General features: G+C 57.0%; 3 protein-coding genes across 3 annotated transcripts; all 3 read left to right on the top strand.

The window, feature by feature from the left end:
- The first annotated feature begins 171 nt into the window (after positions 1-171).
- Zbtb22 (zinc finger and BTB domain containing 22) lies at positions 172-3,525 on the top strand. Its single transcript, XM_041634443.1, has 3 exons — positions 172-496; positions 842-939; positions 1,037-3,525. The coding sequence occupies exon 3, from the start codon at positions 1,106-1,108 to the stop codon at positions 3,005-3,007; it is 1,902 nt and encodes a 633-aa protein (XP_041490377.1). The 5' UTR covers positions 172-496; positions 842-939; positions 1,037-1,105; the 3' UTR covers positions 3,008-3,525.
- Positions 3,526-3,657: 132 nt separating this feature from the next.
- LOC121435261 (TAP binding protein) lies at positions 3,658-11,405 on the top strand. The gene is made up of 8 exons (XM_041634469.1): positions 3,658-3,929; positions 4,056-4,226; positions 4,404-4,664; positions 7,237-7,635; positions 7,784-8,125; positions 8,201-8,290; positions 8,393-8,457; positions 10,164-11,405. The coding sequence occupies exons 1-8, from the start codon at positions 3,893-3,895 to the stop codon at positions 10,173-10,175; spliced, it is 1,377 nt and encodes a 458-aa protein (XP_041490403.1). The 5' UTR covers positions 3,658-3,892; the 3' UTR covers positions 10,176-11,405.
- Positions 11,406-11,691: 286 nt separating this feature from the next.
- Positions 11,692-18,930, top strand: Rgl2 (ral guanine nucleotide dissociation stimulator like 2). The gene is made up of 18 exons (XM_041634426.1): positions 11,692-12,205; positions 12,421-12,618; positions 13,903-13,986; positions 14,227-14,405; positions 14,506-14,556; positions 14,642-14,939; positions 15,170-15,421; positions 15,501-15,604; positions 15,683-15,767; positions 15,842-15,910; positions 16,035-16,109; positions 16,753-16,785; positions 16,904-17,025; positions 17,127-17,222; positions 17,299-17,410; positions 17,489-17,782; positions 18,110-18,224; positions 18,313-18,930. Exons 2-18 carry the CDS (start codon positions 12,463-12,465, stop codon positions 18,522-18,524), a joined length of 2,337 nt encoding a protein of 778 aa, XP_041490360.1. The 5' UTR covers positions 11,692-12,205; positions 12,421-12,462; the 3' UTR covers positions 18,525-18,930.
- Positions 18,931-19,225: the final 295 nt, after the last annotated feature.

Below are 19,225 nucleotides of genomic sequence, written 5' to 3'. Positions count from 1 at the left end.
GGAGCGGTTGAGTGAAAAGGCCAATCAGGGGCCGCCTCAAGGTTATTTGGCCAATCCGAGAGGAGGCGGGGCTTCAGGGGCACTGTCATTTGCTGGGAAGAGGGCTGTTAGATCCCGCGAGCCGCTCATGTCCACCGCTCGGGGTGGAGCCTGAGCAGCGGAAGCCGGTACTGGTCGTCAGTGGGAAAAGGCAGGCTTGGAGGATTAAAGGGGAACGAAGGCTTCGGCCAGACCAAGTCCTGGGTCCGCAGCGGCGGAGGGGACCTGGCACCTTTAAGGTGGACTGGCGCGCTGGTCCTTTAAAGGAGAAGCGTCGGCGTCGGTCGAGTTTTGCCCAGCGGCACGGGAGGGGTGCTGGCCTGCGCCTTTAAGGTCGCTGGTCCGGGAGGCGGAGCGGAGGCGGAGGGCGGAGGGAGTCGGCACAAGATGGCGGCGGGAGGGGCCGGGGCTGCGGCTCTGGTCGCCGAGTGAGGGGGGGCCGGGGGCGCGCGGCCAGGTAAGCGGTGATGCGCGGGGCTGGGGGGGGCCCCTCGGGTCGGGGAGTCGTCCAGGGCGCCTTTGGGGCGGGGTGGGGGGCGGGGTTCGGGGGCGGGGGCAGACACGAGGCGGGGTCGGGGACCCAGGAGGCGGAGCCCGGCAGTAGCTGGGGGCGGCAGGGGGAGGGGCCCGAGAGTTGAGGGGGACACCCCTTCGCCCCAAGAAGTAGGTACAGCACGCCAGGGAGGTGCGCGTTTGGAGGAGAGGCGGCCGTGCGTAGGGTGGACGGCCATCCCCCGAGAGCCCCGGCTCTCCTAACCTAGGAACGCGCACTAACTGGATCGGGATACTTTTCTTTTGCTAGCGCTGCCTGCGGTTTGATGTCGTTTGATGGCTGCACTTGGATGACTGACTTAATCCTTCTGAGCCTCAGTTGCCTCATCTGTCCCATGGGGTTGAAAGGTACACCTACCCCAGTTCTAAGGCTGACACAATGTTTTTATGCTGTGACGGGCTGTGACTTTTCAAAATCCTATCATTCTTCTCTTTTTCCCCCCAGAGACCCCCCCGGCCGCCCTCTTCTTTCCTTTGTTCCTGTGGCTGGGGGGGTATCTTCTCCTCCCGCAACATGGAGCCATCTCCTCTGTCACCCAGTGGGGCGGCTCTCCCGCTGCCTCTCTCGCTGGCTCCGCCGCCGCTGCCTCTGCCCGCAGCTGCAGTGGTGCACGTGTCGTTCCCTGAAGTGACCAGTGCCCTCCTGGAGTCCCTCAACCAGCAGCGGCTCCAGGGGCAGCTGTGCGATGTGTCCATCCGAGTGCAGGGCCGGGAGTTTCGTGCACACCGGGCTGTCCTGGCCGCCTCCTCTCCTTACTTCCACGACCAGGTCTTACTCAAAGGCATGACCTCCATCTCGCTGCCCAGCGTCATGGACCCGGGTGCGTTTGAAACAGTCCTGGCCTCGGCGTACACGGGCCGCCTCAGCATGGCCGCTGCTGACATCGTCAACTTCCTCACGGTGGGCTCGGTCCTCCAGATGTGGCACATCGTGGACAAGTGCACGGAGCTCCTTCGGGAGGGTCGCTCCTCAGCCACTACCACCACGGTCACCACTGCCGCAGCCCCCTCTGTCTCCGTCCCTGGTGCCAGTGTCCCGTCAGGGAGTGCGGGCGCTGGAGCCCCGGCCACCATGGGCTCCGTCCGCTCCCATGCTTCCAGCCGGGCCAGTGAGAATCAGTCCCCTAGCAGTAGCAACTACTTCAGCCCCCGGGAGTCCGCCGAGTTCTCCTCTTCCTCCCAAGACACCTTTGTAGCGTCAGCAGTTGGCTGTGGGAACCGTCGAGATGGTGGCCCTGGCTTCCCAGGCCCTGTGGTTGGCAGCATGGCTGCCACTTCTGGAAAGTTGCTGCTGGAGGCAGACGAGCTGTGTGATGATGGTGGGGACGGGAGGGGGGCCGTGGTCCCCGGGGCTGGGCTCCGGAGGCCTCCCTGCATGCCTGCCGGTGCAGTGCCACAGAAACACTGGGTATATGTGAAACGAGGTAGAAATTGCCCTGCGCCAGCCTCTCTGCTTCACCAAGATCCAGAGCTAGAGGATGAGGAGGAAGAGGAAGATCTAGTGTTGACTTGTGAGGATGACGAGGATGAAGAACTGGGGGGTGGCTCCGGGGTTCCTGCAAGGGGAGAGCCTGAGGCTACGCTCAGTATCAGTGATGTGCGGACCTTGACTGAGCCTCCAGTCAAAGGGGAGGAACAGGTCAACTTCTGTGAGTCCTCCAATGACTTTGGCCCCTATGAGGGTGGGGGGGCCGGAGCGGGGCTTGATGACTCAGGAGGACCCACCCCCTCCTCCTATACCCCCACCCACCCTCCACGACCCCTCCTTCCTTTGGATGTGCCGGGCAACCAGATCTTGGTATTCCCATCCTCCTCCTCACAGGCTCCAGGCCAGCCACCGGGGAACCCAGCAGAACACGGGGCAGTGACCCTGGGGGGCACCTCTGCCGTGGGTCTAGGCATACCAAGTGGCTCTGGTGGGGCCCCTGGAGGGACGGGCAGCAGTGACGGGAATAAGATCTTTTTGTGCCACTGTGGGAAAGCTTTCTCGCATAAGAGTATGCGGGACCGGCACGTGAACATGCATCTCAACCTGCGACCTTTCGACTGCCCGGTGTGCAACAAAAAGTTCAAGATGAAGCACCACCTAACTGAGCACATGAAGACGCACACAGGCCTCAAGCCCTATGAGTGCAGCGTCTGCGCCAAGAAGTTCATGTGGCGGGACAGCTTCATGCGGCACCGGGGACACTGTGAGCGCCGGCACCGGATGGGTGGGGGCGGGGCCGCATCAGGACCGGGATCCGGGGCTCCTACTGGGCCTGCCTTGCAACTTAAGAGGGAGTCTTCCGGAGTGGGTGGGGGCAATGGCGATGAGGCGAATTCGGCCACACCCCCATCCCATAGGCGTGTCTGGTCCCCACCCAGCGTGCACAAGGTGGAGATGGATTTCAGTGGGGGCGGAGGAGCGCACTGAAGGGCTGGCCATGGGGAGCTTAGTCTAACGGCAACGTGGCCCCAGAGTTTTCCCCATTGCACTGTCTTCCCTTACCTCTGTGGACTTGTATATATTCTGGAGAGGGCCTAGGGTGCACCATTGCCAGTAGGTTCCATTCCTCAGCCTCTTCTTCCCTCGGTATCTCTGGAAGTAAACCTTTTTTCTTCTCTCTTGGGCACACCAGTGCCTCACCCTTACAGAATAGGGCCCACACGATGAGGGAGTGGAAAGGGGGCATTTTGAGCATCCCGGAATCACAGGGTCAACGGTCAAGTTGTGCTGGTTTGTGCCTGGTCTGTGTTTGTGTTGTGGGACGAGGCCTTTCGAGTCTTATCATTTCCCCTCCTGAAGGATGTGCCCTTTATTTCTGTACCAGCCCGCTCTTCCCAGGGAGATTCCCAATCGGGTTTTCGTGAAAGTGGGTGGAGACAAGGAATGAGTCGCGTAGTATAGGTTTTAATTTTTAATGGTGATTAAAATATTTATTGGTCACTTCACTTGGCTTCCCGATAGCCCCTCTGTGTTTGTTGGGACCTGGCACCGGTCGGGGAGGTCGGAAAACGCGGGTGTAAAGCTTCTAAAGGCGGTGGCGTTGAGGGGACGCAGCCGGAGGGCGGAGCCTAGGTTGCTAAAGGACTCAAAAGTTGGCGCTGCTGGGTGATCCAGGAGGGTGTGCAGGGCGCCGAGGGGCAGAACTGGAGGCAGGGTGTCGTAACTCGTTTGGCCCTGTGGGCTGCGTGCCTGCAGCGGGAGGCCAATCCCTCACCTGACGGAGCGTGAATTTCCGGTCCCTTGCGCTGGCTTTTGGAGGAAAATGAAAGTGAAAGGGGGAAGCCGAGACAGAGAAGAAGAGATCGCAGCGCCATGAAGCCTCTGCCCTTGCTTGTCGCTGTGGCTTTTGGTGAGCGAACCCCATTTCTTCTTGTTTAGGAAAAGGCGCACTGGGAAGGAGAGGAGTTCCAACTCCCTCCCGAAGGGGCGGGGCAGGTCAGTGGACGTCCTGGTCACTGGAGCCCCTCTCCCCCAGGCCTAGTGACCGCCGTCTCGGCTGGACCAGCTGCGATTGAGTGCTGGTTCGTGGAAGATGCAGGTCGGGGTAGCCTAAACAAGAAACCTGCCTCGTTGCTGCTGCGCCAGGGACCCATGGGTCCACCGCCCCGGCCAGATCTTGACCCTAAGCTATACTTCAAGGTGGATGGTGAGTCTTCGGAACTCACCTGCCATCTATCGCCTCTTTAGCTCACGTAGGGCCCTGGACCCCAGTTTCCCCTTTGTAAACATGTCTGGGTTCTCCCTAAGTCTCTCAGTACTTTGTTAGTATGTGCATTCCAGACGTTTCCAGCCGGACTACCGTTGTACCCTTTCGGTCCCGCAGACACAGCGGGAATGCTCCTGGCTGCCTTCAGGCGGTACCCCTCAGGCGCCCCCGCGCCACACTGCGAGATGAGCCGCTTCATCCCGTTCCCCGCCTCCGCGAATTGGGCTAGACATCTGATCCCGCAGCGGAGCTGCCCACGGGCCCTGGATGGGGATTGGCTGCTGGTCAGCGTGTCCAGCACCGTCTTCAGCCTCTCTAGCTTGCTGCGACCACAGCCGGAGCCTCAACAGGAGCCCGTCTTCATCACCATGGCAACAGGTAGTCGTGGAGAGGTGCGGGAGATGGATGGGGAGTTTTTAAAGGTCTAGATCTGCCAGTGGCCACTGGCTGAGTAGGTTTGAATGAGTCTTTTCTCCATTTGGGATTAGTATATATATTTTTTGTTAAACGAGGCAGTTGGTTAGCATCTATCTTTACCTTTCTTGGTCAGGCCAAGAATAAAACTGAAATCAACTCTGGTTTGGGGGCGGGGATTGGGGAAGTCATGGTGGTTTCCAGATAGCAAAGTTTGAGGAACTTGTAGAGTGACAGGCAGTGAGTCTTAAAACCCGAATTTTGTCTGTACTCCTCCAAGGTCAGTAAATTGCTAGCCCCGCCCCCCAACCCCCTACAGTTGACTCTGAGTGTCCTAAGCCCATTCTGGCCTAGCGACCACCAGCCAGGCAAGGAAACTCTTCCTCAGGCTCAGCTTGGGGCCATGGTCTGTGGTCCGTTAATAGCGGCCTCTAGCGGGCAGAAAGGACTCGACAAAGACGGAGGATTCTGCAAAGGCCACTTAGTGACTAGCAACGCCGCCGTGTTCCAGGGGTCCAGCACTTTGCTGGGCTGGACTCGGGGTTACTCCTTGGGCAGATATGCTGAAACGGGGTAGATGTGACTAAATGTCTAGGAGCTCTCGCTGTTCTCTCTGGCCAGTCCCCACACAGCTGCTCTTCACTGTGAGATGGTGGTGGCGCCTACCTTTCCTCTATGGCTCTATTTTTTCCAGCTGTGAAAAGCAGGAACTATTTTCCCAGCTGCCTTTCCTTGTGACAGTGAAGCAAGGCACTTGTTACTTTACTCACTGATCTAAAAGAAAATGTTCACTAGCACCAAGAAAAAGTTAGGATGCAGAAATTTCCAGCTCCAGGTAACTAATGTTGGAAGCTTATATAGACCAAATCCTTGGCAAGGTGTGTGGGCGTGTGCCTGTGGTCCTAGCACCGGGAAGCTCAGGGAGGCCTCTCGGGTGTGTGCAGCTACCCTGGGCTAGCCTGCACAACATAGCAAGACTCATTGTCTTCCCTCCCCCCCACCCAAACAGGGTTTCTCTGTGGCTTTGGCTCCTATCCTGGAACTCACTCTGTAGACCAGGCTGGCCTTGAACTCACAGATTGCCTGCCTCTGCCTCCCAAGTGCTGGGATTAAAGGCATGCACCACCACCACTTGGGAAAAAATAAATCTTTTACAAAACAAAATAAACAAAGCATCAATGGGTTGGGAAACTCAGTGGTAGAGTTTCCCTATCTGCATGAAGCTCTGGTATGCAGACTTTCTGTGCTCCGTGTACAGAGCCTCCTGGAGAGGTCCTTGTTGAGCCAATGGAACAGATTTGGTTAGCTAGAGGCATCAGCTGACACAGCCTTCACCACAGCTCAGTCGGTAGGCATATTCTTATTGCCACCGCCTCTGTTATGCATTTGTTTCTGAGGCTGAGTCTCACGGCCAGGCTTGTCTGGCGCTCATAGCAATTCTCCTGTTTGAGTCTCCTGGTTTGGAAATTAGGAGGGGCTGAGTTAGGTGTAGATCAGTGGTAGACCCATTGCATACTATGTGTGAGTCTGATTGTAGGTGTTGGAGATGATGCCTACAATCTTAGCACTTGAGAAGCAGGGACAGGGGGCTCAATAATTCCATGACAGCATGGGCTATATGAGACTGTTTCAAACAAGATGGAGTACTCGCCTGGCCCACGTGAGATCCTCGGTCCATTCGTTAGTGCAGCACCTGTTAGCCACCCCCCCCACACAAATAAATAAACAAATGGAAAGAACTCGAGAGGCTGAAGTAAGAGAATCAACTGAGTTCCAGATTAGCTTAGCCTACCTACATAGTTTCAAGATGGCCAGAGTGAGTCTTGTCTCAAAAAAAAAGTGTGTGTGTTTGTGTGCTGCGCATATGCAGAGATGGCCCAGCAGTTAAGAACACTGGCTGCCAGGGTAGTGGTCTTAGTGCCTACATGATGGCTCACAGCCACCTGTAACTCTAATTCTAGGGGATCCAGTGCCCTCTTCTGGCCTCCTTGGGTACTGCACCCACATGGTGCACTTACATGCAGGCATTCACTCATACACATAAAAATTAAAAAGTAATAAATGTGCACTTAGGTCTTGGACATCTTCAGAATTTGAGAACCATAGTGGGCAGAGTGCTCAGCAGACTGCCCAGAGTCGCACCTCTGCCCCACATGCACACGCCACCTTGATTATCCCTGTATTTTCTGCACTTTCTTAACTATGTTTTTTTTGTTTTTGTTTTTGTTTTTTTTTTGGTTTTTCAAGACAGGGTTTCTCTGTGGCTTTGGAGCCTGTCCTGGAGCTAGCTCGGTAGACCAGGCTGGTCTCGAACTCACAGAGTTCCGCCTGCCTCTGCCTCCCGAGTGCTGGGATTAAAGGCGTGTGCCACCATCGCCCGGCCACTTTCTTAACTATGTTGGCTTAGAACCAGAATAAAAGGAAGGCTTGGAGGTAGTATTACAAATGGGGGTGTCTCTGAGGGGTGGGCCAACTGGAGCTTGGCCCAGGCCCACAGCTCTGCCTCTCCCTTTCTCCCCTCTCTCCCAATGTCCAGTGGTGCTGACTGTCCTCACCCACAGCCCTGTTCCCCGGATCCAGCTGGGAAAAGACGCAGTGCTGGACCTGAGCTTTGCCTACATGCCCCCTGTTCTGGAAGATGCTCTGTCTCCAGCCACCGGCCCCCCTCCCTTTGGGCTAGAGTGGCGACGGCAGCACAGGGGCAAGGGTTACCTGCTGCTGGCTGCAACTCCTGGGCTGGCTGGGGAAACGCCACCAGCCCAAGAAAAGGCCGTGGCCTTTGCTGCTTGGGATGACAATGAGCCCTGGGGCCCGTGGACCGGGAATGGAACCTTCTGGCTGCCAGCTGTGAAGCCTTTTCAGGAGGGCACCTACCTGGCCACTGTGCACCTGCCCTATCTACAAGGACAGGTCTCCCTGCAGCTGACTGTGCACAGTGAGTGGGGACACCATGGCAGGGGAGGGAAGATAGACTGGGGGTCCTGGGGTTCTCCACCATCGGAGTGCCCTCTCTAGTATTAGGAAGCCAGAAGACAAACCAAGGGACGAAGTGGACTCTCACTTTCCTTTCTATTCTTTCTTAGAGCCCCCCAAAGTGTCTCTGACACCAGCACCCCTTGTGTGGGCTGCCCCAGGAGAGACACCCCCGGAACTGATCTGCCTTGTGTCCCACTTCTACCCTGAGGCGGGCCTGGAGGTGGAGTGGGAGATCAGAGGTGGCTCAGAAGGCGGTTCTAGAAAGGCCGAGGGGGAGACATGGCTGTCCACCGTCCGCCACCATTCCGATGGCTCTGTCAGCCAGGCTGGGCACCTGCGGCTGCCCCCAGTCACTGCCAATCAGCATGGAGTACGCTATGCCTGTCGGGTCCGCCACCCCAGCTTGCCAGCATCAAGTCGCAGTGCTGAAGTCACCTTGGAGGTGGCAGGTAACCTGGAGAACCTCTGAACCAGGGCGGAACCTCAGAAGACACCAAGCTCATTCACACCGCTTCCCTTGCTAGGCCTCTCCCGGCCCTCAATCGAAGACAGCGTAGGCCTGTTCCTGTCCGCCTTTCTCCTTCTGGGACTCATGAAGGCACTAGGCTGGATTGGTAGGTGTGAGCCTGCTCCCCAGGACATCTCCCGCTTACTCTCTGTGGTCTCACCTCTTCCTTCCCCGCCACTCACACCCCTCCCCTCCATCTTTCCCATAGCAGCCTACCAGACCATTCCTGAAGACTCAAAGGAGAAGGCGGCAGCTGCCAGCCTGGACTCAAAGGTAACAGTGCCCATTCCCGGTCTTTCCCGCCTCCTGCCGTGTTATACTCTGTGGTGGGACGCTGGCATGGCAGGCAGCCGCAGGTGTAGACTTCACACAATCCTTCGTCCTAACTGTACCTCACCTCAGACTTTCCAGTCTGGGTCTGTTTCCCTGGGTGCAGTGTAGTCTGTGAGACGTGACTCAGACACAGAGACTGGAGTAATTAGTAGTTACGTTAAAAAAGAGAAGTCGGGCGGTGGTGGCTCACACCTTTAATCCCAGCACTTGGGAGGCAGAGGCAGAGGCAGGTGGATCTCTGAGTGCGAGGCCAGCCTGGTCTACAGAGCTAGTTCCAGGACAGGCTCCAAAGTCACAGAGAAACCCTGTCTCTGACAAAAAAAAAAAAGAAAAACCAGGTGTGCCGGGCCATGCTTCTGGGCACAACACTCAGAGGCTGAGGCAGAATCTGAGTTCTAGGCTGCGCCATGGAAACCTTGGCTCATGAGAAAGAGAAGCAAAATGAGCCAGGCAAAATAACTTAATAATACATTTATTGAATTTTTGTTGAGACAGGGTCTCCTAGTCCAGGCTGACCTCAAACTTGATGCATAGTTGAGGATAATTCTATTTATTTATTTTTGGTTTTTCGATATAAGGTTTCTGTGTGTAGACTAGGCTGGCCTCCCTTTGTTTGGGGAGTAAGGCTCACCCCACCACAGGGCTTACTGAGGGTGATCATAACTCTCCAGTTCTCCCTCCCCTTTCAGTGCCGGGGTCACAGGAGTGTCACCATGCTCAGTTAACAAACCTTGCCTTTGTAATTTTTAGAAATTACGTTTATCTGTGTGGGCATGTGCATACCACGGCAGACACGTGGAGGTCAAAGGACAATTTGGGGGAGTTGTTTTCTCCTACCATGGGGGGCTTGGGGATCCCTTTACCCACAGCCGCCCCACCAGCCCATCTTTCTGAAGGCTTCATCTTGTGTGCCTGTGTGAATGCGGGGTGTGTTCTCACGCATGGTTGGTTGTCAGGGGACAACTCTGGGGAGCCCAGCTCAAACTCGACCACCTGCAGTCGACTCTGTCTGCTGAGCCATTTCACCAGCAGGAGAGAATCAGAGTTTATTACAGAGGAAAGTGGGTGCTGTCAAAGTAGGAGGACGGGGGTGGCCAAAGGGACCAACCGCTCTGGAGGAAACGCTCTCACAAAGCAAGACCACTGTACACTCAGCATTAATTCTTGAATCTCCCCTATCCAGAAGATTTAAACATGTAAACCATGCAAGAAATCCCAAAGCTCCCAGCACAGCCCAGGGGTAGAGTTTGCTTGGTCTCAGATGACCCCGAGGGCCTTTGAGAAGATGGCTCCTCTCTTCCAGAGAACTCAGGAGGTAGAACACTCAACACTGTATCTAACAGGCAGGAAATGCCAGCCCTATCCTGCTCCCTTCCCCTGACAAGAATGTTTCTGGATTAATCAGGAGGAACTCACTCTGCATCAAATCCTCCACTTCTTTTTTTTTTTTTTTTTTTTTTTTTTTGGTTTTTCGAGACAGGGTTTCTCTGTGGTTTTGGAGCCTGTCCTGTTCTGGAACTAGCTCTGTAGACCAGGCTGGTCTCGAACTCACAGAGATCCGCCTGCCTCTGCCTCCCAAGTGCTGGGATTAAAGGCGTGCGCCACCACTGCCCGGCTTAATCCTCCACTTCTTTTTTCTCTTGCAGAAGTCACAATAAGGCACAGTTTCTGTGGGAGCCACCTCATCTTTGCCCAGATGATTCCAGTAGCCCCTCCACCAACAGCTTCTCTTCGAGACATCTACTCTTTCCATTGAGCATGCAGCTAGGGTTGTTTATTTTTTACTTTTGTTGTTGTTTTTGTTCTTGTTTTTAGACAAGGTCTCTCCATGTAGCCTTGGCTGGCCTCGAAGTCCCAGAGATCCATCTGTCCCTGCCTCCAGAGTGACGAAAGGCATTGGCCACCATACCTTGAGGATTATTATTATTTTAATTCTTGAGGCTTGAAGGCAGAGGTCCTCAAAATTTTGGGTCCCAATACATGTTAAAATGATCAAGAAGCCCAAAGAGTTTTTGTTATGTGGGCTATTAGAACTTAACTTAAAAAAATAAAATAAAATAGAAAAAAAGAAGAAAAGAAAGAAAAAGTGACCTATGTCTTTGATCCATCACTTGGCACTCCAGACTCCGGAGTCACTTGAGTCTCATGCCAACCTGATTTACAATAGGGAGTTCTAGCTTAGCCAGGGTGGGGTTCTGTTCAGAGAACTAAACACAAGAATTAAAGGCACTGGGGCGCACGCCTTTAATCCCAGCACTCAGGAGGCAGAGACAGGGTGGGTCTCTGAGTTTGAGGCCAGCCTGGTCTACAGAGCTAGTTCCAGGACAGGCTCCAAAGCTACAGAGAAACCCTGTCTTGAAAAACAAACGAAGTGTCTCTGTATGCTCTAAAGCAGCGTTTCTTAGCCTGCAGAGCTGCAGGTCATGGTCCCTCTAAGACCATCGGAAATATCAATGTTTACACATTAGGATTCATAACAACAGCAAAATTACAAATATGAAGTAGCAACGGAAATAATTTTATGGTTGGGGTTACCACAATATGGGAAACTGTATTAAAGGGTCGTAACATTAGGAAGCTGGAGAATCACTGGCTATATAATTACAACGACTAAGGGATCAGAGCATCTTAACGTGCTGGGGACCTCTGGGACAGCTCACGACGGTTCTAGAGCCCAGCGGTCCGTGTGTCTCCCAAGACTAATGCCTACCTCTCCAGCTCCCTTCACACCACAGCGTTTCTTCCACTTGCTCTACTTTCGCCATCTTTGGGCCCCAGGCCTGATGGGCCTCGTCCTTCCACGGACTAAAGGATGTCCGTCCTCTCCTGCCCGCCCGCCCGCCAAGCCACCGGTCTAGTCGCGTGCCAATAAAACTGTTTCAAAGTTTTCCACGTGGGTCTCATTCTGCCCTTTTTACAAGCGCAGCGAACCACCCGTCGCCTCCTGGCCCTAGCCACTACCCGGCCTGCCCCAAGCCGGGGGGTGGGGGTAGGGGCCGACGCAGCCACGCAGGAACTGCGCACACTCTGGCGCACCGAGAGACCCGGACTCCGGCGGTGACGGACCCGAGCGGACCCAAGAGTGACGGAAACGCCGCCGCACCTTCCTAGCCGACGTCCGGCCCCGCCCCTGGAGTGGGCGGACACAAAGGCGGCCCAGAAAACCCGGGGCGGATTTGCTCCGTTGCACCCGCGCGCTGGAGTGGGCAGTGTCATTAGCGGGCTGCAGTAACGGGGTCGCCCCCCTACCAGAGCGCTTTCCGAGGGAGTTGCACTTGTGCTTATTAGAGAAAGATTTAAAATCCTGCCCTTGCCCTCCCGCGGAGGCTTGAGAGGACTCGATCGCCAGTCTGTCTGTTCTGGGCGACCGGGGCTCCGGAGTCCCCGAGCAGGGTTGCAGGGTCTAGTGGAGTGGGGCACCTGGCGCCTGGGTCCCGAACCCTGGCGTCCAGCACTTCCCTAGTCGGCGGCCCTGGCTCCTGTCCTCACTTCCTTCCCTTTTTGGCTCCTGCTGTCGGGCGGGCGGACGCGGGGAGGGGGGAAGCGGAAAGGGCGGGAGAGCCCGGGAACCCGGCAGGGTTCGGGAGGGGGGGCGCGGAAAAGCTCGGGAGGGGACTCGGTCGAGGGCCAGAAACCGACCAGGACAGAGGGCCAGGACCCGCGCGCAGCCTCTCACCCCTCCCGACAGGTCAGAGCCGGAGCACCGGTTGACCCTGCCCATCCCGCACTTATGATCCCCTAACCCCTAACGGGCACTGAGGACCCCGGTTTCCTACTCCCGTGTGCTTTCTCCCCCCAGCCTTCCTGAGGGACCCCCACACAGGCCTTCCCTGCCCGTGTCCCCAACGCCCGTGTCCCCCACGCCCGCCTGACTCCACCCTCACCCCACCCGTCTCTCCCCAGGCGCCCCCATGGCTTGACCCCCGCTGATTCCTTCACTCGGCCATGCTCCCGCGGCCCCTGCGGCTGCTTTTGGACACGAACCCCCCCGGGGGAGTCGTGCTGAGCAGCTTCCGGAGCCGAGACCCCGAAGAGGGTGGGGACCCAGGTGGCCGGGCCGTGGGCGGGGGGCAGGAGGAAGAGGATGAGGAAGAAGAAGAGGTGAGACGCGGGTGGTGGGAGGCAGGGCATTAAATATTTCTGAGACTCTCCTCCTTCTGGTGTCTCTGGGTCCCTCGGTCTCTTCCGCCCTGCCTCGCTCACATCCGGACCTCTGCCTGGGTATTTGGCCGCGGGTCCTGGTGTCTCTGGAGTCCTCCCTGTCCGTCTGCGGGACTCGGGACCCGCCTGCAGGAACCTGCCGAGTTCCTGCCTGGAAAGTCTGGCTGGCAAGCTGGCGGGCTGTGCCTGCGGGGCTTAGGCCCTTCTTGCCCGTGCCTGCCTCAGAGAGCTGCCTCTGGGCGGTGTGTCTAGGTCCCTGTCTCCCTCCTGGTTTTTGTTTGGCGGGGAGGGGTTTGTTTCCATGGTAACCAACTCCTCAGCCTCTAGGATTGGGGAGGGAACCCTCAGATTTCGCCGCCCCTTCCCCCACCCCCTGGTGCCGGATTGAGTCAAACCTAGAGGTACTGGCACCTGGAGAGATGATCCCAGGATAGGTAGACAATGGTCATCTTCGTTCTTAGGGACTGATAGCTGTGGCCAGCAACAGGACTTAGGGCTTCAAAGAGGGTCCAGAAGTTAGATTTGGAGCCAAGAGGCCCTGGACTCCTGGGTCCCGACATTAATTAGTAAAGTTAGGGTGACTGGCAAGGCTGGTTTTTCGGGATCAGTCGGGGGAGGGGCTAGGGCCACATGACTATGAGTCTACCGCCCCCCCCCCCATCACCCTTACTTCCCCTTCTTCTTGTAACTGGGATTGGAGCCGCCACCTTCAGGGGGTCCCCAGTGCTGACATTTAGTGGAAGCTGCATTCGGGAGACCTGGGAAAGGGGTCTATGAAGAGAAACTAAATTTGGGCTCCTCTGCTTCTGTCAGGGAGGGCGGGGCATGAGACCGTCTGACGGTTCAGCTTCTCTCTGCTTCAGGTCTCTCTGCCTTCGGCTTTGGGCCTCCTGTGGCGCCCTGCTCCTACCCTTTGCACCCCGCTTTTCTGCCGTGTTGGGCTCAGCTGTGGGGGGAAAGGGATTTGGGTGTGTTCCTGCATTCAGTTGGCACCTCACTGAAACCTCTATTTCACCGAACTCTGAGGCGGTTTGGGGGGGCTGTCTGAGCCCCAGTGGGGGTAGACCTGGGGTCACCAGCACCCTCTACCCCTCGTACTCGCTGGTATTGTCCCCCGCCATCGCAGGTGAGGGGTACAGTGGGAGGAGCAGGGTCTGGGGAACAATGGCTAGGGACCGGACCGGAGGTGCTGTGGAACTGACTTCCTCTTCCTTGCTTCTCCAGGCTCCTGTGTCTGTCTGGGATGAGGAGGAGGATGGCGCCACCTTTACTGTCACAAGCCGCCAGTATCGGCCTCCTGATCCCTTGGTGAGATCATGACTTTGACTTCTCACCTCTGACCCCACACCTCTCAGTTCTTTCTTTGATTTCTTTCCTCTCCTTTGGCCAGAGCGCTGGTTGGATGTCTGGAGTCTAGGACTTTGTGGTGTGGTTTAAGCCATGCACCTTGTCCTCTCTGAACCTTAGCAAAAGCGAGCGAGGTCTGGATTACCCCAGACATCTAGCAGTAGGCTCGGGGAGATCAGTGTGCCCCTCCGTGTTCTCCAGGTCCCCTTGCCTCCCCCGCGTTTCTCCCGACGGCTCCGCGCTGGCACTCTGGAAGCCCTGGTCAGACACCTGTTGGATGCCAGGACGGCAGGGACTGACGTGACTTTCACGCCAGCCTTGCTGGCCACACACCGGGCCTTCACCTCCACGCCAGCCCTGTTTGGGCTTGTGACTGACAGGTCCGGGACCGAGGGTTGAGGGGCTCCTGGATGTGCTCTGAGCTCACAGCACCAGGGGGGTTGGCAAAGCGGCGTAGGTAGAGCCTCTCCTCATCCCCAGGCTGGAAGCCCTCGAGCTGCGTGCTCCTGGCGAGCTAGAGAGGACCACAGGGTGAGTGGCCCCTGACTCTACCTCAGTCCCCTCTGAGGAAGCCGAGGTTGGACCTCTGACCCTTGGCTGGTTCCCCTTCTCCCAGGGTAGCCATCTCCGTTCTTTCAACCTGGCTGGCCTCTCACCCTGAGGATTTTGGCTCTGAGGTCAAGGGTCAGCTTGACCGGCTTGAGAGCTTCTTGCTTCGGACAGGGTATGCAGCACGGGAGGGTGTTGGGGGGGGCAGTGCTGACCTCATCCGAAACCTTCGGGCCCGGGTAGATCCCCGGGCCCCCGACCTTCCTAAGCCCCTGGCCCTTCCTGGCGATTCCCCTGCTGACCCCACGGATGTCCTGGTGTTCCTCGCTGACCACTTGGCCGAACAGCTGACCCTGCTAGATGCGGTGAGACCTTGACCTTTGACCCTACACTCTGACCCCTCACTAACTCTCCTGGGCTCCAGATCCTTTCCTTGCTTCCAATGCTCCTGGATTCCTCTGCCATCTGCTGCTCTGACCCTCCCTTCCCTCCTCCCTGTGGCTGTCATCCTCCAGCTCTGTGCCCTGCTGGTCTCTGGTATTGGAAACTTGCCTGGCTTGTCTATGAATTGTAACCTATGACCTCCACCCTGTAGGAGCTGTTTCTCAACGTGATCCCCTCTCAGTGTTTGGGAGGCCTCTGGGGTCACAGGGACCGGCCAGGACATTCTCACCTCTGCTCATCTGTCCGAGCTACTGTCACACAGTTCAACAAGGTGGCAGGGGCAGTAGTTAGCTCTGTCCTGGGGGCCACCTCAATTGGAGAGGGGCCGGGGGAGGTGACCGTGAGGCCCCTCCGACCCCCACAGAGGGCCCGGCTCCTGGAGAAGTGGATCCGAGTGGCAGAGGTGAGAAAGAACAACCCTACTCGGGGGCTGTGCCGTGGAGAGGGGCCCTAAGCCTTGACTCTGTTCCCGGTCCTCACAGGAGTGCCGCCTGCTTCGGAACTTCTCCTCAGTCTACGCTGTAGTGTCTGCTCTGCAGTCCAGCCCTATCCACAGGCTTCGGGCGGCCTGGGGGGAAGCAGCCAGGTGGGAGACCTGGAGTGCCCGAGGCCTGGAGCGCAGCAGCTAAGCCAGGCCTGTGCTCAGACTGCTCTTCCTCCCTAGGGACAGCCTCAGAGTCTTCTCCAGCCTGTGCCAGGTTTTCTCAGAGGAAGATAATTATTCCCAGAGCAGGGGGCTCCTCATGCAGGTGAGGCCAGTCTTGCTTTCTCTACCTCTGCACCTGCTCCCTCCTCCCAATCACCTGGTCTCTATCACCACCAGGAAGTGAAGCTGCAGCCCCCTGTGGAGCCACACTCCAAGAAGACGCCAAGGTCTGGCTCCAGGGGTGGGGTGAGTGACCAGAGGGTCTGGACGGGAGGCTCTTTGTTCACCCTCTGAGGTGAACAAAGCCGGTTCTATGGAGGGAAGGGCTGTTTTCTGACCTGACTGGAGTCTGACCCTGACTTCTCTGCAGGGTGTGGTTCCATATCTTGGGACCTTCCTGAAGGACCTAGTGATGCTTCACGCCGCCTCCAAGGATGAGCTGGAGGTCAGTGGTGTGTGTGTGTGTGTGTGTGTGTGTATGTATGTATGTGTGTGTTTGCGAGAGGTCCATCCTGGAAGGCTTAACAAGGCTTAACAAGGGCACCTAAGGGTCAGGCTACAAGACAGAAGCAGCAGACTGGCTACAGTTTCTGGAGCCAGGTTCTGTTACCATAGCACACAGTTGAACCTCTGCACTTCAGTGGTCTGTCAGTATATGTCCGACTGTCTACGTCAGCCTGTTAACGTCAGTGCTGCAAACGAAAGAAAATGCTGAGGCTTCCAGAAAGCTCCCTGTCCTGCCGTGAGCCCAGTTTTCTCATCTAGAAGCTAGATGCTTTCCCTCAGACAGCAAATTAAAGTCTTAAAGTGTCCAGTGGAGCTGGGCGTCAGCTGGACGGCACGCAGGTAGACACAGGCAGGTATCATGACTTCAAGGCTGGTCTCATCTACGTGGTGAGTTCTAGACCACTCAAGGCTACACACAGTGAGACCCTGTGAGGCTGAGAGTTTGTGTCTGAGATGTGCCTGGGGACAGACAGGGGTGAACTCAGGGTCTGAGTGGCTCGTGCACTGCCTGTTTGGGGACGGGGGTGTTCTCCCTGGTGCCCGAGCAGGGTCATCATTTTCGTCCCTTACTGCCCCTGCAGAATGGCTACATCAATTTTGACAAGCGGAGGAAGGTGAGCAGACTGAGGCTGGATGCTGGGCTTCTCCGTCCATGCTCCAGGAAGGGGAAGGGGGAGGCAAACTCAGGGGTCCCTGAGTTTTGGCTCCTGCAGTTTGAGGGCTCCTTCCCAGGAGTTTGCTATCCTTTCCGAGCTGCTACGCCTCCAGAATGAATGTCGTGGCTATGACCTCCGACCTGACCCCGATATCCAGCAATGGCTCCAGGGCCTCCAGCCATTAACTGAAGCTCAGAGGTGACTGGCTGACTGGGTGGTTGGAGGACACGGGCTGGGGGACGTGGGTGTGCGTGTGTTGGTGGCATGTGCTGACCTCTGCCCATGGCTATCCTGTCCAGTCACCGTGTGTCCTGTGAAGTGGAACCACCTGGTACCAGCGACTCTCCTGCTGTGAGGATGCTCCGGCCTACGCTAGTCATCTCCCAGTGCACAGAGTAGGAGCACTGCTGGCCGGGAGCTGGTTTCCTGGGGACCTTCCACTGCCAGTTCTCTAATTCCCTGCCTCTCCAGAGTCCTGGGCTCGGTTGGAGGCCCCACTCCTCTGGTGTCCTGGGATCGGCCCAGCGTTGGGGGAGATGAGGTCCCTGGAACCCCTGCTCCCCTGCTGACTCGGCTGGCCCAGGTGAGTCCGCTCTTAACTCTATGCTAAGACATTTCTTTTTCGCCTCCTTCCCTTCTGACTTGACCTGTCTGCCCCTAGCACATGAAGTGGCCGTCTGTCTCCTCTCTGGACTCTGCCCTGGAAAGCAGCCCCTCCCTGCACAGTCCTGCCGACCCCAGCCACCTCTCCCCTCCAGCCTCCTCTCCTAGGCCTTCTCGAGGTCACCGCCGCTCAGCCTCCTGTGGATCTCCACTGAGTGGGAACACAGGAGAAGGGGCCTCTAGGGGTGCTGGATATGGGGGAGGAGCATCTGGACCAGGGTCCTCTGATTGCCGAATTATCCGAGTCCAGATGGAGCTGGGGGAAGATGGCAGCATCTACAAGAGCATCTTGGTGAGAGACATTTGTGTCGCCTTGGGTTTGGGCAGCCAGGACTCAACTGTGGCTTCTGTGGGACTCAGAGCAGGTGTTCGACGTTGACGGCAACTCAGTGGGCCACTCCCTGAGTTCTGGGGGCTGCACTACACCTTCAGAGCCAACAGTTTTCCTGCATGCTTGTTGTACTGGGCACCATGTGGGCTGGTTTACCAGGCACTGGCAACCACCATTTTGGGTTTCCTGTCTTTTGGGTTTCCTGTTCATTTTAACTCTTCTGGCTGGGTTGGAAGGATAGGAAGCCGGCTGTCATATGTATTTATTGCTCTTCTGGTCTCTTGCAAGGTGACAAGCCAGGACAAGGCCCCAAGTGTCATTAGTCGTGTCCTTAAGAAAAACAATCGTGATTCTGCAGTGGCTTCAGAGTTTGAGCTGGTGCAGCTGCTGCCCGGGGAGCGAGGTGAGCGGCCAGGGGAAGACAGAGTGGAGGGTGTGTTCTCACTGGGCCTGGGGAAGCAGTGAATGCCTGACCACCTCTGCACCCACAGAGCTAACCATCCCACACTCGGCTAACGTCTTCTACGCTATGGATGGTGCATCTCACGATTTCGTCCTGCGGCAGCGCAGAAGGTCCTCCACTGCCACACCGGGCTCCCACGCCGGCCCCTCTGCCTCAGGAACTCCCCCAAGCGAGGGAGGAGGGGGCTCCTTTCCCAGGATTAAGGCCACAGGGAGGAAGATTGCGCGGGCCCTGTTCTGAGGAGGACGTCCCGTTGGTTTACAGAAGTCATAGCGCTTGCACCAGGTGTGAGCAGCCACCAATGGCGGCCATTACACCAGGGCGGAAATCCCGAAAGGTGGCCAGCAGCCCTGGGACAGTGAAGTGCACTTGTTTACCAAACCACCTCAAAAGCCAGCCCCGTGGGACTGGTGACCATATAACCAAATTGGGTCCCTGCACATGGCGTCCACCCGGGGAATGTGGCATACTGTCAGTGCTGGGGAGAGTATACTCCTGCCACGTGCTAGCCTGTGACGGGCCCAGGAGAGGCCTAGAGGCTGAGCCCAGGGTGGAGGACGATGACAGGACGTTCTGCTGGGACTTTCTCGTCCCACGCTGGGGGTTCCTGTCACTGTGCCAACACTAAGATAATAAACCAAACACTACCTGATCCCGTCCCCGTCTTTCAGTGCACAGAGCTGGACACAAGGACTGGGGAATGGGTATGAGGGCACAGGACAAGGGCCAATGGTGCCACTCCCAGAGGTCCCCAGCATGGCTCAGTGTTCACGGGCTTGGCAGGATGCACAAGGCTCTGGTCCATCCTGGAACCTGAGAGCAAGGTCCTGGTGACAGTTAACCCAGTGATGCCCTCACTCCTGGCCCCTTCATAGACTCGGCTTTCCCTTGCCACAGACCCTAAGAGGCAAGGGGTTCCTGAGGGATAGCAGTCACTGTGG

This window comes from Microtus oregoni, unplaced genomic scaffold, assembly GCF_018167655.1.
Source record: "Microtus oregoni isolate MIOR12 unplaced genomic scaffold, Mior012 000046F_ref0000063, whole genome shotgun sequence".
NCBI lineage: Eukaryota > Metazoa > Chordata > Mammalia > Rodentia > Cricetidae > Microtus > Microtus oregoni.
This window is presented reverse-complemented; position numbering and strand designations above follow the sequence as displayed.

Coding starts and splice junctions, on each gene's coding strand:
- Zbtb22 (XM_041634443.1), top strand. CDS start 1,106: ATGGAGCCATCTCCTCTGTCACCCAGTGGGGCGGCTCTCCCGCTGCCT.
- LOC121435261 (XM_041634469.1), top strand. CDS start 3,893: ATGAAGCCTCTGCCCTTGCTTGTCGCTGTGGCTTTTG. Junction 7,636..7,783: donor CCTGCAGCTGACTGTGCACA/GTGAGTGGGGAC, acceptor ATTCTTTCTTAG/AGCCCCCCAAAGTGTCTCTG. Junction 8,126..8,200: donor AGTCACCTTGGAGGTGGCAG/GTAACCTGGAGA, acceptor TTCCCTTGCTAG/GCCTCTCCCGGCCCTCAATC.
- Rgl2 (XM_041634426.1), top strand. CDS start 12,463: ATGCTCCCGCGGCCCCTGCGGCTGCTTTTGGACACGAACCCCCCCGGG. Junction 16,110..16,752: donor CCTCCAAGGATGAGCTGGAG/GTCAGTGGTGTG, acceptor CTGCCCCTGCAG/AATGGCTACATCAATTTTGA. Junction 18,225..18,312: donor GCTGCTGCCCGGGGAGCGAG/GTGAGCGGCCAG, acceptor CTGCACCCACAG/AGCTAACCATCCCACACTCG.